This window comes from Ciconia boyciana, chromosome 8 (genome assembly GCF_034638445.1).
Source record: "Ciconia boyciana chromosome 8, ASM3463844v1, whole genome shotgun sequence".
Taxonomy (NCBI): Eukaryota; Metazoa; Chordata; class Aves; order Ciconiiformes; family Ciconiidae; genus Ciconia; species Ciconia boyciana.
The window spans coordinates 67,384,371-67,400,564 of NC_132941.1; the positions used below are offsets into that span (position 1 = coordinate 67,384,371).

At 41.5% G+C, this 16,194-nt stretch overlaps 1 protein-coding gene across 2 annotated transcripts in view; it reads left to right on the forward strand.

Annotated features, from left to right (window-relative positions):
• The window catches only part of INPP5A (inositol polyphosphate-5-phosphatase A), a 262,058-nt gene that overhangs the window by 230,532 nt on the left and 15,332 nt on the right, over positions 1-16,194 (forward strand). For both annotated transcript variants that reach the window (XM_072870886.1, XM_072870887.1), the window contains exon 12: positions 4,740-4,813. In XM_072870886.1, the coding sequence (XP_072726987.1) occupies positions 4,740-4,813 (74 nt within the window). The remainder of the gene's footprint in view (positions 1-4,739; positions 4,814-16,194) is intronic.

Here is a 16,194-nt window from a genome sequence, read left to right on the forward strand (position 1 = left end):
CTCTGACTTTGGTCTGTAGGTCTTGATGAGTAATTGCCGTTGTTCTACTCCAATGACTGAATTAAGTTGCCCTGTTTTAAAGGGTTCATACGTGTGTGATTTTAGCCAAGGTGGCCCACTGCAGCATACCGATGGACACTGACCTTTTAAGAGTGCCTCATCGCTTTACACTGAAGCAAGCAAAATTACCTTGATTCTACTACTGGCTGGACTCTGTTATAATCCTTTGATTACTGTCAAGCTACAGAAGACTGACATTTGGTATGCCAGATAATTGTTATCTTTGGCCAAAGCACACACTGCTTGGCCACATACAGCCCCGTGAGCTGTAGGGACAGTGAACTGCAGCCCATACTCCGGCCCTGGGGCGAGGGAGCTCACTGGAGTCTCCATCAGAAGCACTGCACAGTACCGAGACCATCCGTCCGGCCCCACTCCAGTTTTTCTTACTGAGTGGCGTACGGGTTCTGCAGACAGCGCCTGTGCAGGACCGCGTGCCCTGGTACCGTGCATTGCCTTCTCCTTCACCCTTGTACGTAAACGCACTTGTACATCAGTGCTGACAAGAAAAAGGGAGGAAAAAACGAAACTCTTCAGCAGCTTTTACAGGCGACACAGTTGCCTGGAAGAACGCCAGTTTTGGTAATTCCTTGAGGAGGTGATGGGCACTGCAGCTGATACAGGTGACGGCCCTAAATGCTTTTAATTCTACTCAAATTAAATAGGGAATATCCTTTACTGCAAATGCAGTCAGTCTTTAATTCTGTGCAGAGAACTTCATTGATATCAAGCCAATTCCCATTCAGGTCAGTAGGAGCTTGAGTATACAAACTAATTGAGGCGTTTGGCTCATGAAGTTTGGTAAATGGAAAGACGTCACTTCAGACTGCAAAATCCGATCAATAAATTCAGCCTGTTTTTAAAAATCATATTCTGCCCTATCAGTTTTTTCTCACAGCCACAGGCCAGTGGATGCGTGCTGTGTGCCTGCTTACAGGCAGTGCATGGCTGTATTCCCCGAGGCATATTATCTTTGTCTGTCATGGGGTATTAGCTAACTGTAGATATATGACTCATGGGTATGGATGGTATTTTCATTTGGAAGGTGTTAATCAAACGTTCATGTTGGGCTGGTCACTGGACGTTGTAGAGCAAATCTTGACATAGTATCAGCAACTCAATGGTTACAGCAGATAAAACATAGGCCCTGCATCATCATTGCTGTCATTTAGGTATAAATACATTGGTGAAATTGAGTTGGGGAAAAAAACAGTCTTCTGAACTGCCTATGACATATAGTTCTGGAATTAACTTCCCACCACAGCATTTTAAAATCTCTGTAATTGCTCAAATTACCCCAGCACGTCATGTAACACCTTAAAGATTTGGTTCTTAAGGATGATCTTATCATGAGTAAATTAAATAGAACAATATATTGATTTTTAGGCTTTGAACTTAATTTCTTTGTCATTTTTAAGGCATTTAGAGTGACAGACGTACTCATGTTTACTGTTACAGCAATGACATTATTCACAATGCTGCTTAGTGTACAATATGGAAATAAGTGAGCAGTTTGTGCTGAAAATTGCCATGAACAGAGTATGTTCCGGGTGGATTTTTAAAAATACAATGTTATATGCTTTAAAAATAAAGACATTACCCTGTGAGGCTCTGAGTGCTCCTCAGTATCATCTGACCTATGTTAATTTTCACTCATTTTCTGTAGTGCCAGGGAGCTCCAGACACCCATGTACCTGTCGTAAAGCAAATACAATTAAATGGTGCCCATGTCAGGTCCTGTTCCTTCTCTTACTAAGTTGCGTTGAGGGAAAGTGACCTTTATAACTGTTTATGACAAGACCTAGTGAACGCCTTGGTTTTTCCCCAATAATTTTGCATTTTGAGATTACAGGCTTAAATGAGAACCCAAATGCTTCTAATACTAAAAAAAGTAGTAGTTAAAACGTGCTCTTCTACTGAAAAATTAACAGGAGTTTTCTCAAAATGCACAGTTCAAGTTTTCATCATTTCTCCCCCTCATCTCCCCCACTGTCTGCAGTGCTACCAGGTAAATAAAGAAGAGCTGTCAGGTGGGTTCACGCTACGCAGTCCTGAACACACGAATAACTTGTCGTTGCCCTTCGCAAGAATGAGCAGATGTCTGCTTGCGTAGTTTGTGGACACATTTGAACAGAAGGTTACAGATACTGTAACATAGTCACTTAATATCTAGGAAAAAATAAATAATTTGTTAAAATTAAATAATTATTTAAAATATAGCACGAAATAAAAGTTCGTGCAAATAATCAAGTGAAAATATTTCACTGTTTTACATGTGAGGAGGAATTGTCTCCAACGAGCATTCCCTAAATATTTCTTCTAGGCACCTAGTGGGGCTTTGACATCCAGCTGGGTCATCGTGAGTTTTTGGCTTTGTAATTTCACGTTAAAGATGTCCCTCTACCTGGGGAAACTTGGGGAACTGACAGAGAGCGCAGCACACAGTACGGTCTTGTTCCTATTATCTGTCCTCTGTCACCAGTGTCAGCAGCTCATCTGCATAGCACAGACACAACTAAACAAGCAACTGCAGCGAATAAACACATCAGAAACTTCTTTGGATAATAATGCACATGTGAATGCTTAGTCCTCTAAACCCTAGCCTTCATTTAGTTTGCAAATATCATCATAGCAAGAACAATCTGAATGTATAAAATTTTGAAAGTGTGAATTGGTGTGAGAGGACAATGCATCTATTGAACATCGCCAGCCCTTGGAATGCCCATGAGTAATTTATACCATTGTGTTCTGTGGAGCATTGTTCTTTTATTCAGTCCTTGCAGTTTTCACACTTCAGAAATAGCCTCCTTTCTCCTGATGTTTCCACTTTCCTGCTCTGCTCTGTTTACTTGGCAACAGTAGGATAAAGGTATTTGCACTGTATTAGTAGACATATATTTCAAAGAAAAGTTTTAACTGGGGATAGTAGATTTTTTTTCCTATGCTAGATTTGTGTTGGGCAGATAATATCTTTAAGGTGGACACATGTGGAGCAGGAAAGGGATGGTAACATTTGTTTTCATAGCCAGTTTGTATGTGTATATGGTGGCTACGCATCTATCTATACATACTTAAATACAGGATCACGATCTGGAAACATGCATGAGAAACCAGTTTTTCCTGAAGTATGTTGAGGTTGCTTCAGTAAGAATAGTGGCTGAACCATCCCAACATTTTTAGGATCGAGCATATTATTAGATACATACCGTAAGTTTCCACACAGATGTTCATAAATATCTATCCAAACATCTTGGATACTTGGGCTTTCGATCAGATGTTATAACACGTACAAATTATCTGCAGTTATTTGTATTGCAAAATCTTTTCCAGTGTACCATCATGATGCATTTTCGTGCATCTGACACCAAACTCTGTGTTCGGTGTCAGATGCACTAAAACAGGGAAAGCTGCCCATTATTTGGCATCCTCGCGTAAAAGTACGTGCGTGCAGCAACACGGCGACTCGAAGGCGAAGCAAGCCGGGTGGGCCATAGAGAGGTAGCTAATCAGCAGTGCAGGTGGTTCAGGTAGCTGCTTTTCACACAGATAATTAATGTGTACAAGTAGCTGCTAATTGCACATTTCAGGAATGATTTATGAGGTGGCAGAGGGGAAAGAGGGACACAATCTAATTTCTTTGGGAACCTCTGCCATTCGTACAATGGTATCAGCACAGCTGTGAGATCGGACATGATTAATGAACAGTGGGCAAACACGCCGCCATCGTGCGGGATGCTGTTTGGATGACACGCTTGTCAAAATAGAAAGTGGCACTTAGAGCGACGGCCAGTAACAGTGCAGATCATGAGCTTTTTGTCTTTTAACTCGCTAATTCACTCGGACGTCAGGCTTAACACCAGCCGTGGTTCTGAAATAAGGTCGTTTATGTCCATCAGAACAATTTTTGGTTTAATGTGGACGATTATCATTGACTTGTTATGAGCAGGTTTGTGTTTATGAACAAAAGACTGCAGATATTTATTTTCTCTGTAGAGGTCCAGGGGAAAACAAATTTGGCAAGGACTAATATTTATACAGGACATTAAATCTAGACTTATGAACATCTCTGTTAAATACCTGCTTCTAGTACTATATCTTGGCTGCTGCCTGGGAACACATTTTACCTATTGTCACGTATCCCTCTTTCTGCTATCTGACATGCACCACCCAAAATAGGTGTACAAAACCACTGCTTGTCTTTGCTTAGGAAGAGTGATGTGCACATCCTTGTGTTTATTGTACCTTCTTATCTGAGCTAAAGATAATACAGAGTAATATGATACTTTTTGCTGGCATTTTTGTGGGCTGATTAGCATATCAGTTTGCTGTACTTTTTTAATGCTAGTCTGGTTTATCTTTGAAAAGATTGCTAATAAAATTTGGAAAAAAATAGCCATCTGAAATAGTAAGTGTACCTACAGGTCACTGCTGTAAAGTGCCAGTGTTACGTGTTTCACTGAGATGAAAAGGAACATTTTGAATGCTTTTCTCAATGAACTGTTAACGTATCAAAATAGTACTGAGTCTTTTGCACTATGTTTTAAAAACTATTATATGAGGGATATAACTCAAGCTGTGTAATCAAAGCCTCTGTTTATTGCCTTTTATATAATGTAGTATTTTTAGATTGCTGCAGTTCAACATTAAAGAGTGAATACATTTATTTCTATCTTTTATAGCTTTTAGAATTTGACAGAGAGCTGTCAGTCTTTAAAGACAGATTGTATGAACTGGACATCTCATTTCCTCCCAGGTAAGATTCATATCTAATCCATTTATTTAACTAGCTAGCTAGAACATAATTGTTACTAGCACTGTAGGTAAATTGTGAGTGTTCCCATACATATCGCAGAAAGGATAATGATCTTCGTTCCTTTCATAAATGTTTGGTCTTCCCACATCCCCTCCATCACTGCATAAGCAGTGACAGTGCAGTCCGCATGCCGATAGCGCTCTATAGCTCATCGTTTGGATTCAGCTCACCCTGTCTTTTATAGCTGCTCGTAAAGTAGACCTGACGGGATTCTGTGCTAAGAGATGCGTAGCTACTTTTAAGCACTGGACCCAGATAACCTGTTAAAAGACTTCATTGCAACCATAAAGGCAGTCTTTGCCTCAAGCTGTTGAAAACTGACTAGCAGTGGCACTCACTGGGAACAGACTCGGCGTGCGGGTGCAGAGCCTAATGCCATTGCGCAAGGGGGCATCCAAGAGGGCTTCAGGAAAGAGGACAGGAACTTAGATTATGCTTTTCCAGTTTCAGTAGACATATTGTATAACTGCTAAGACTGTTAGAATAATTTGGCTTTTTTAATACACATGCATGATTTTAATCAGCTATATCCCTTAGGTGAATTTTAGCCATGAATAGACAAGTATTGTTATCATACAAAACCAAGGTTTTTGCAAGTGGCAGTCCTGTTCAGGAGAAATCTATGGAAAATTTGGTACAGTTTTAAACATGTATGGCCCCTTTCCAAGAATGAGGAAGTCAAATCTCACAGTTGCTTTTAAGGGAAAGAAATACTGCACTTGCAAAGAAAGTAAAGTTCAAGAAATCATAGATAGAAACATACTTTTTATATACTTTTTTTAAATAGATACAATATTCTTAAATATTGCTATTTTGTCCTTTATGGACAGAGAGAAAAGTATGATGTTTTGGCATACGCTAAGAAAAAATTTGGAAAGCTTGCCTTTTTGTTATCATAATCTCATTATTTCTCACCAGCCAGCTGCGATACTGATTATATTGATCCCTTGGGACAATGGAAGTATGCATGGAGAGGTTGCCGCTGCTCTAAATTGTTCTTATTGATTGAGTATGATAACAGAAGACCAGCAGTGTGTACATCTCTGAGTGTATTTCATTAGTTGTGTACCTGGTCAGGGTAAAAGGAGGTGAGGGGAAATAGATATGAATTTTGTACCAGAAATACTCTTCTCCTTGATTTCACCAACATTAGTGCTTTCAGCCAGAACAAGGTTTGGCAAAAATACGTTGTCACATGAATGGTTTGCAGGTTCTTCAAACCTTTGTGTCAATACGGTTTGGTGTCATTCTGCTCTCAAGCAAAGATCAGAAATGTGGTGTGAGTAGTCTTTGTATCTAAGTTGTACTTTTGATCTGTGAAACGATGTGAACATCTGGCCAAGGTCTAAACCCTTGAAAAATTTCTTTTCACAAATATGTCCAAATCTCCGTAGAGATTTCTGTTACTATTTTAGTGGTTAAGTTTCTTGCAAATTACAGCTAGACTGGATACAACCCAGGATTTTCCTTGTAGCTACCAAGGGCCATGCCCTGCGGGGTTGTGGGCAAGTAATAAATGAGCCTTCCTCTCCTTTACATCCCAAGTAAGAGCTTCCTCTCCTTTACATCCCAAATTGGAGCAAGTAGTGGTGGGAAACCTCCATGAATGAAATACAGGTGGAACCAAAGCCGGAACCAAAACTCTACAGGAGCCACCTGGTAGCCGTGCAGGGGAGAGCATAGCTAGGACACAGAAGGGTGACACCTTGGGCCATCGCTGGGTCTCCAGGCAAGGCGACCAAGACTTGCAGAAGCAGCCAGAAGAGGAAAGCTCTAGCAAGACAGCTGATGAGAGTCTAGGACAATGAGACAGGGCTGCGGAGGAGAGAGGACTGGGCAAGGATGATCTGGAGTACTGGGGGAGAGTGGTGAAAACCATAGGAAGAGCGAGGTGGCCGCAGGACGCTGCCCGTGGGCCGTGACAGTGAGTTGGTCTTGCCCTTCCCAGGTGAAAACGGGTAGCTGGGAATAAAGAGATAAGGAAGCCTTGGGGAAAAATGGAAGATGTTTGACAAAAGAATTAGAAGTTAAACTGGGAGTAAATAGGAGGGCTTGTGAGAGCTGTGACTGAGAACTGCTGACGTTGCTATAAAACCAGCAGCGGGCTTTGGGGGGATGGATGGGGAGGACCATATGAACAGGAGCAAGAGGAGGTAAATTAAATATTAGTCAACTGCATTTGTGTTCTCTGCTGCCTCAGTATCTGAGTACTTTGACACAGAGCATTAACATCCAAATGATGTATTTTGATACCATTAACATTTTAAGCTACTGTATCTGCTGTATGAGTCTATTATTGTCTAGAACAAAAATAATAAATAAAGTGCTACACCAGAGATGAACCCCTGGTAAAAAAATGCAAGACCAGGGGAAAATGTCCCATCCCAGAAATCCCCATGGATGAAACACAGATTTTGACTTTGTCTAATTGATGTAATGAGTGAAATGAAAGAAATACCCTGTAATATGAGCTAAGTATCATCTCCTCTCCCTCCCCTGCCCACATGCTTGCAGACTTGGCTAGGAAACTTCAGGAGCAGCTCTCTGAGGGCACAGCACTGTCATCAAGGAGGGCAGTCACCAACTTCTGATGGCAACTTACCCACTGCCAGCTCCTTCTTTTTCAATTTTATTACTTGGTTTTGTTTCCTTGCAAAACCAAAGCCAAATCTAGCTCATACCCTTGTTTTGTTTTGTATACACCACCAATACTAGAGATGAAGTATTTCATTAAGTACAATTTTGGCTTGCAAAGTTGAAGTCGAGGCAGCTGAGCCCTAGCTGTTTTTGATTGCATTACAGGATGTGGTGGACTCAGGTCCTGCATCCAGTCCCCTCGCTCCCCCAGAACAAGGGGCCGTCACACACTTGCTCTCGGTGTGACGCCTGCTGCGGGCGTTTCGGGATGGCTCTGCAGGAGGGGGCACCCTGTCTCCAGAGCTGCTGATGGATCCTGCCTGGGGCAGCAGCCAGCAGTCACATTACTCTTGCTTCTGTTGTCTTTCAAGATGAAAAACCAAGATCCTGACCACTTCTTGCCATCAAAGATCCCATAACATTTTTGCGAGAGCATAGATGTCTAGACAGATGTTCTGGCCAAAGTCCCAGTAATTGGATTCCACCTCCCCAAACGCACTGTTACTTTAGTTGAATTTGGTGGTATTCTTCGCTTCCTGCCCCAAACCGCTGCGCAGCGTGCTGGTGCCGTGCTGATTGCTACTGCACTGCAGCGCTAAGGGACGCTGAACTCAGCAGTTGTCTACAGACCGCAGCTCTCTAACTTGTTCAGATGCTTGCAAAAAAAGATCTGCACTCCCAAGGTGGAAGCAGAGACTTCTGAGCAGGGACCCTGTCCACATCTTGGGAAACTGCCATAAAGGGTCGCTTCCAGCTTCACCCATTCGCCTCTCTATTCCCACTCAGTTCCCAGCTTTGGGGCTTTGTGCACGGTCTGGGGAGTGGGAAGGAGGGTACAGCGTAATGTGGCAAACCCTTCCTCCACCTCCAAGGGCCCGCAGAGAGCCAGCCCTGCAGCTGCTGTTCTCACCTACGTCGAAGGGGAGCAGTGAAGAGGATAAACATGCAGCTTTGCCTGCTACTCGCTCTGTTTCCTTCTTATAACTAAGTAACAGTAATAATAATAAATGGTAATACATTTTTATATACTGAAAGCTGGCACATCCTTTGTGGCATGGAAGAGATGCTAACACTGAGTTTATATAACACAAAATTTCTTTGAACTTAAGCAGAGAATATTGATAAAATATGAGAATTGAATAGGAGGATATTGCTAAAAAGACAAGATGTAAAACCAACGAGCTAAACTCATGCATATACAAAGAGCAAATTGGCTTTACATTATTAGGGTGCTTTTTTTCACCTATCCCTCCTCGTGTTCTGGGTCATATGGCAAGGGAGTCCTGCTCTCCGTTCTGTGGTCCTTGCACCAGCGCCAAGCTTAGTAAGAAGTCTCGCCTAAGTGAAGTACTGCAGAACTGGATTCATGGTTGTTAGAGTTACTGCAGGTCAGTGTCCTATTTTTGTTCATGAAACTAAGTACATTGATTTTCCTGGAAGAAACGATATGATTTATTTTTCTTTGTATTGACATAATGACCACAATGTGCTATTAACTGCAAAACCAGGTATTTTGAATAGGCAAAAAGCAGTGGTTTTAATGTAGGACATTTTCATTTTAACTTAGAACCTTTTCACTCATGCAAGAAAGAAATTAAAACTACGGCCTAAATGTCTTGGTTTAACTTCCTAGTAGTTTTTCCTCCATTTTCCACTCATTTTTTCTTTTCTTCTGGGAAAAAAAAATCTGTAGCTTATCATGACTTAGCTGCTTTTATAAACTGTTTGTAAATATGAGCTTAATATATAAGATATTTGTCATATATCCAGTCATACTAGATTTTGTATTTCTAACCAAAGGAGGATATGATCAGTCCTGTCTATTTAGAAACTACTTCTTTAAGCTTCGTGGTATTCTTAGCTGGAAAGTGTATGGCGCATCCATTTGTTCTGCAAATGCATCAAACAAAGCCTTTTTCACTGGAGGGAGAGACAGAGAAAGCTCTAGTCACTTTTTGTGGCAGGCTTATAGCCTTAATTAGTGAGCAGTTGAATTTAGAAGGAAGTTGTAAGCAATTGTAATGATAGCCTTAAAGTAGTATTTCAGAATTTGTTTTAGACATGATATTTTAATTATGGTCCATTGATTCAGTCAATGAATTACTCTCTACTTCTGTTCTTGATCCATGGTGTTACGGTCTTACATCATGGGATGCTGGCCAACAATTGAAGACAGAGTATCTTAGTTAAAATGGTACTGAATAAATTTAGTAGTACATTTCACATCTCTCAAAAAATGAAAGATCAATTAGGACGGTTTTCTCTTTCTTTCATTTGCTTCATCATTTGTGCATACAATTAATGGCCTGATTTGCACACAGAGTTCTACAAATCAATAGCACAGCTGCATTCCTGTCTTACTTGTAAATTTTTCCCTCAAAAAGCATGCTTGAGATTCAGCGTACTCTTGAGATAAATGGAAAAGGTCACATCCCTTTGAGTTGCAGCAGACTAAGTTACTTATAAATTCATTTTTTATCAGCATAAACTGTTTATTCTCTGGACTTTATCATGAGATCTTATTGATACGCTACCATAGCTGGCCTGGGGTTGAAAGCTTTACTCCTTGGAGTCAGTGATATTTTTGTGGTTAACTTCAGTGGGGCCAAAATTTCACCCTGGGCAGTTTTCTTGGTTTGTTTTCACACCAGTGCTAGAGCGGCATTACACCGTGATCCAGGTACCTCAGGTATAAATAGGGACAGGTAGAAACGTGCTGCACTGTTACTTACCCATGTTTTACCTTGCTTCCCTGCGTAATGCCGAGCGCAGCGTGAGATCCTAGTCCTAATGTCCCAGCCAGTGCTGGCTGGGGACCTGGCACATCCAGTGTTGGACAGCCAACTCCAGTTCTTCGTAAGAGGGCTTTGTTTCGAATGAAAACCACTGGTTTTGTAGCATAAAAATAAGCAAAGTCCTAAGTGAAGTAATAAGTAAGCGAACAGTCTCTTTTCATGGCGCCAGGCGTTACAGTGAAGGCATGAGAGAGAATGCCTTTCTTGGAGAGGAAAGCCTTGAGTTAAGCTAGCTCTGACCAGCGCTTTCGTCAAGAACCACAGGCAGTGGACCCAGTCCGGAATTCTCAGGCCTTGGTCCCCGTTCCTGCTTATTTCAGCAGCACCATCGCACGTTTGTGCGCTGTACGGGTCTCCTCTTCAAGACTGCGAAAACTCGTTTATATACAGAGGGTGACCAGAATTGTTTTTCTCTAATACTATTTTTCTCAGTTATGACTGTACAAGTATTTCAGAATTTAATTTTAAATTTGAGTCTGTGGTTACAAAAAATGAGGGTAAACATATTGCTGTTCTAGAAAGTATTTGGAAGTTTTGGTGTCCTCAAAGTGCTTATGTACTTCAGAGTACGGACTGAGAAAATAATCAAATCTGATTCTTGCATATTCTCAGTTTTCATTTAAAATTATGAAAGAAGTTCTTCTGTTGTAATAACCTGAACGGAGAGGACGTTTTTGTATGTTTCTGTGGTTTCGTTGTTTTGTATTAATATAGCTGCGTCTTTTACAATTAATTTCTCTGTCCCTTCTCCTTAAGTTCAAATGAAGCCACGACAGTCATGTAGGCATATATTTTTATACTGGCAAGAATTTTTTTTGAAGGAAATCAGTATACTTTGCTCTTTAAACGAACCTTCTTACAAGCAAGTCGTCGTCCAAAATTTTCATACTCCATTTTAAAAGCTATAATAGCTTCTCGTAAAGCACCGTAAGTTCTGCATAACATCATGTCATGATGCTATGCTGTTAACTGGTTCCAGTTTGAAGAAACGGCCGGTGTCCGAGCTTGGCAGTTCGGCGCAGGCTGCCAGCAGCTGAACAAGCGGCACTCTGGTGCCTTGTGCTTCGCCGCCGAGCACGCAATACGAGCTGTAAATTCATCTCGCTTGTGCTCAAGAAGCTATCCGTCAGGCCAGGCATGACAAGCCTGGGCACTGCTCACCCCCGTGATGAATTTGGCTTTCCCGTGTTAGCGGTGGCCCTGGAGCCGCAGAGGCGTGACACTGCCCTGGGGACGTGCTCGTGGTCCCCGGGCAAGGGGGCTCGCTTAGGTGCAGGACACACCTTGGGACACAAGTGACAAGCCAACAGTGTGCCTGGTTCTCAGGGGAAAGGAACTGCTAACTTGCCTTCACGTGCTGATAAAAATCTCCCATATTCATAGATGTTAGGGAAACTGACCTTCTGTCAGACTCTACAGGGATGATAGGGAAGAGGTACCACTCTGCTGTCTAGGATTTAGGGAAAATAATAAAGAAAAGATTAGTAAGTGAGAAAAACAAAGCAAAAGGCATTTTTTTTAATGTGCTTTCTCATAAAATACACCATTTAGTATGAAAAAATGCAAATTGTCTGTTATAACAAACCTCAGGATTCTTCCTATCTTCTTATTTAGGGACCTAAAATTCTTAAGTTGTCAGACCTTCTTGTTTCCAGTTTTTCATTACACTGAGACAGCATGCCAATATAGGTAGTAATAGAAATGTTGAATTCTTGAGTAATTTTCTAACTATAAAATGCCATAATGAAATGATGACGTGTTGTAATACTTCTCTGGTTTTTTGTTCTTCTTCACTGTATTTATAGTTGTCGATTTCATTATGCTCTTCAAATTTCATGTACAGTGTGCTTTTCTGTAGTTTGTTACCATCTCTTTTCAGTTGATTGTAAACTATATTCAATAATCAGTGAGAGCACTGAACTCTTACCACTTGTTAGGGAAAAATTCTCAGGAATTATTATTCCCAAGTCCTGGCAAAGAAATGAGGTCTTTGTATATTTCCAGCTGCTGTACCATGCTTTTAACACCAGCTTTTAAAAACTTCACTTTATATAAACCTTTTCTTATTTTCTTTCCAGTCCCTGTGCTAATGGTTCCTAAAAGTAAAATTTTGATGTTGTAATAGGTAGCAAATAAAAAGTTACTTTTTAATTCTGTAGAGAGTGGAGACCATGTACTGAGTCAAGAATACTTTAACATTTCTTTTTAAACTACTGACTTCTTGCTTGTCTCTAAGCAATAGTACAGATAATTCTGTAAAGAAATTGAAATGCCAGGGGCCTCCTTCCCTGCATTGCTCTATTTGCCAAGTCTCGACAGCCATGGAGAAAAGAAGAACATTGCTGTACAGCTGCCTCTTCACTGTTTGGTGTGTAAAAGAGAACTGAAACTAAGCTGATGCCCTCCATAACAAGTTAATGCAAATCTTCCATGCTTTTTGATCCTTTGAGTGAGGACCCACCTTTGTTTAAACCCTCTGTCGGAAGGTGTGTTGACTATCCATTGTGAAAGGCTGCATAAAAACACAGTGTAGCTAAATTAGTGTAACCTTACAGTCCTGCCTTAAATCACTAAAAGCCAGGACAGTCAATTTTATATTTAGAAAAGCTATTTTTCAAGGCTTTATAAGTTTATAACGACCATTAAAATTTATTGTGGGTTGAAACTTGAGAGATTTCAAAGCAAGAAGTAAAATGCTTACTTCCCTTTGGTTCACAGCAAGATTTCAGGAGAAAAGCACCCTGTCAGGCTGTTGCATGAGTATTTTCCTACCCGTACAGCCTATCTGCGTTGGGCTGTTCATTTTCAATACAGCAGGCACAAGGTCAAACAGACGAAGTACAAAAGCAGAGGATGCTGTTCACCCCATGGCCAGCCACCCGCCTGTAAGTGGAGGAGCAGAGATGAGAGCTGCTCTCAGGGTTGCCTCTGCATTTCACAGGAAACAATCACTGGACAAAATATGAAAAGCAATTCTAGGAGTGGAGACCGGAGCCTTGGCACGGTTGATGAGATGGCAGGTGAATGAGGATTTTCAGAATGACCACTTTGGCCTTAGTTGGGTATAAATTGAATTGAAGGTCTTTGGTTTTATCTGGCCACTAATCCACAATTTGACTTTATTTCTGCCCTTTTGAAACAGCAGTTCACTTTTAAGTGTTCAAACTACTAAGCAATATGCAAATGGCATTTGTTGGATTTTACATAAATACATTAGTATTTTTAATCATACATTAATTTTGGTACGTATAGATCACAATTATTTATATAATAATAGTTCTATGAGAATTTATAGTTATAGTGTATTATAGTTATAAATTGAATTTGTAGCTATAAATGGAATGGTATTAAGGCAACACAGTAAATTCATGTTAATGTATATGCAAGTGGGTTTCCGCAAGGTCTGGGTAGACTCCGTGTTAGTGAATGTTAGCTTCAGGACCCTTTCCAGTCAACTTTGTATGTGGGAAGGATTCCAAAGCCACTTCTGAACTCTCCTACCAGCCATGTCTAAAAATAGCATTTCTGCAGGCATACTTCTGGAACTCAAAACAAAACTATTGTTCTTCCATTGCAAAACTGTAATTTAGTTTAAGACCATATGTCTGCTTGATGTTATGTGAATTCTTCATCCTACCCTGCGTGACCATCCTGCTGCGGCGCAGAGGGAGTGGTGGTCGGGCAGCCACCACTCCAAAACATTCAGAACAAAGCCTTGACTGAGCACAGCACGGACAGCATCTGCTTAATTTGCAAGGCTGTCAATTATCTCCTCTCTGGTCAGCAGGGCACTTAATATCTAGGCATTTTTCTAAATTCCTCTTCAATTCCGAGTTCCTGTTAATTCTTTAAATATGTGCTTAAGTTGTATCAGCTTACCATCCTGTATAACCCGTGCATCACAGAGAAGCGTGCTAGTGATGCCATGAAGGAACTTCCGAGGAAAGAAGTCTTGGCCTGCTAGCTCTCGACCTGTACGTGCCGAAGCCATTTTACCCCGGGTCAGCAGCCTCTGCCCATGGGGGTTCCCCGGCACATTCTTGCACTTCATGGTCGGAATCGCCAGAAACCTGCCAAGGGAGAGGTGTCTGCAGAAAATGCAGCCATCTCTCCCAGCCAGCAGGGAAACATGGGAGTCGGTTGCTCCTCTCCCCAGGCAAGAGGTTAGCCTCTTCAAAGCCCACCCCTTTCCTCATTTGTCTTCCCTTGGGCTGAGAATGGGCAAAGTAACAAACCTGCTGCCTTCAGCAACAGCAAATCCTTCCTCGATCCTCCTGAAATCTGCCAAAAGCAAAGGCAGGCTGGAAGAGGAATCACGGCTTAATAAGAACTCACAGGCTGCGTTACAAGTCTGCTGTCTTTACCCAGACTATAAAGACCCCTTCTAACGGAGTATTTTTCAGACATTATTCGCCCATTCCTATACTCGTATATTTTGAGGCCTTTTACTTTATATAGTGAATATTCATGTTTTCATCTCATTACCCTTTGTAATCTAATGTAGCCCATAGCAACCTTAGCCATTGGAGGCTAAATACAATTCAGAATTTTAAACTCTGTAAGCTCTGTCAGTCACGGGCTGAACAGCCTGGCCGTGAGCAAACAGCAAGCCCAGTGTGAGGCTGGAAAAGAGTTTGCGGTAGTCAGCAATCATTGCAAAAGGCAGTAGGTGTGAAAGAAGAAGTAACGACATTGTGGTCAGTCAATATACAGGTGGGCAATTGTTACCTTTATCACTGCTCTCCATTAATTATTATAATTATTCTTGTAGCTGTTGTATAGCAAAGATAGGAGCTGACTTTAGCAAGAGTTCACACCCACCTACAAGGTTTGCTTTCAGATAAGTCTGCATGCACAGTAATCTCATGTATTAATCATTCTCTTAAAGTGACCCATTCTTGTTTGTTGTTGCATTAGGCTGTCATGTAATTTACTGGTTGGACATACGTTTGTGTCTTAGATATCCTCTGTGCGATATTTTGCTCAAGCAGACTCTCTGCGTTGGCACTATCTTGGCTTTGACACCTCTCACCAGGAGATAGGTTGAATCTCATTTACTCTTGGAAGAGTGTTTCTCCTTTGGCATTCTCTCTGGCTGTGGTCCCTTATTCTGCCAGAATCCTGTTTAGTCTATGATCTGTTGATTCTCTACCCTTGTATTTTGTCCCGTGACCTTCTTTTATTCTAGTAGGTTGCACAATGATACGTGTATTTTTTCTGGTCTGATTTGCACTAGAGAGTGAGCCAGTCTGCTCTGCGTGAAGCAAAGCCATTTTCAGATGCGCTCACTTGTTCCTTCCCTTCTGCAGAGACGTCCAGAGAAGAACAGCTCTGCCTTTTGTACCCTGCCCTGTGGGTGCCATTGTACTTATCCCACCTGTCGCCCTTGGGTGCGAAACGGGAAGACAAGATGACGGCTTACGTTTTGACGAGCTGCCTTTACTTACAGTGTCCTCACCAACTGCCCTGCCTGTTTTCAGAGTACACAGATCATCTGCTGCCAGGACTGGCGCAGTACTCCTGACGCAAACGGGATTCCCGTTTCTTAGAGCGTTTCCTCAGTAACGCTCCTGGGTCCTGTTGTCGCACAAAAGGGGGAGTTAGGCACTCGAATAGATTAAAAATTGTTAAAGCCCTAGATGATTTTTATGCTTGCTTTATCAGTTACTTTTATAACACATGATTTTTCTGCCAATTAAGAAGTATTTTCCACCAAATAGAAATACTTCATACTCATTCATGCACTGTAAAACACCTTCCAGGTATCAGTGGACCCCTGAGGAAGAAATCCCCGGTGGACCCTGAGGAACAGATTCCCACAGGACATTGTGTAGTTGTCCAGGTTCTTCCAGCATCTGAGGCTGGAGCACAGAAACAGCTTCCCAGCTG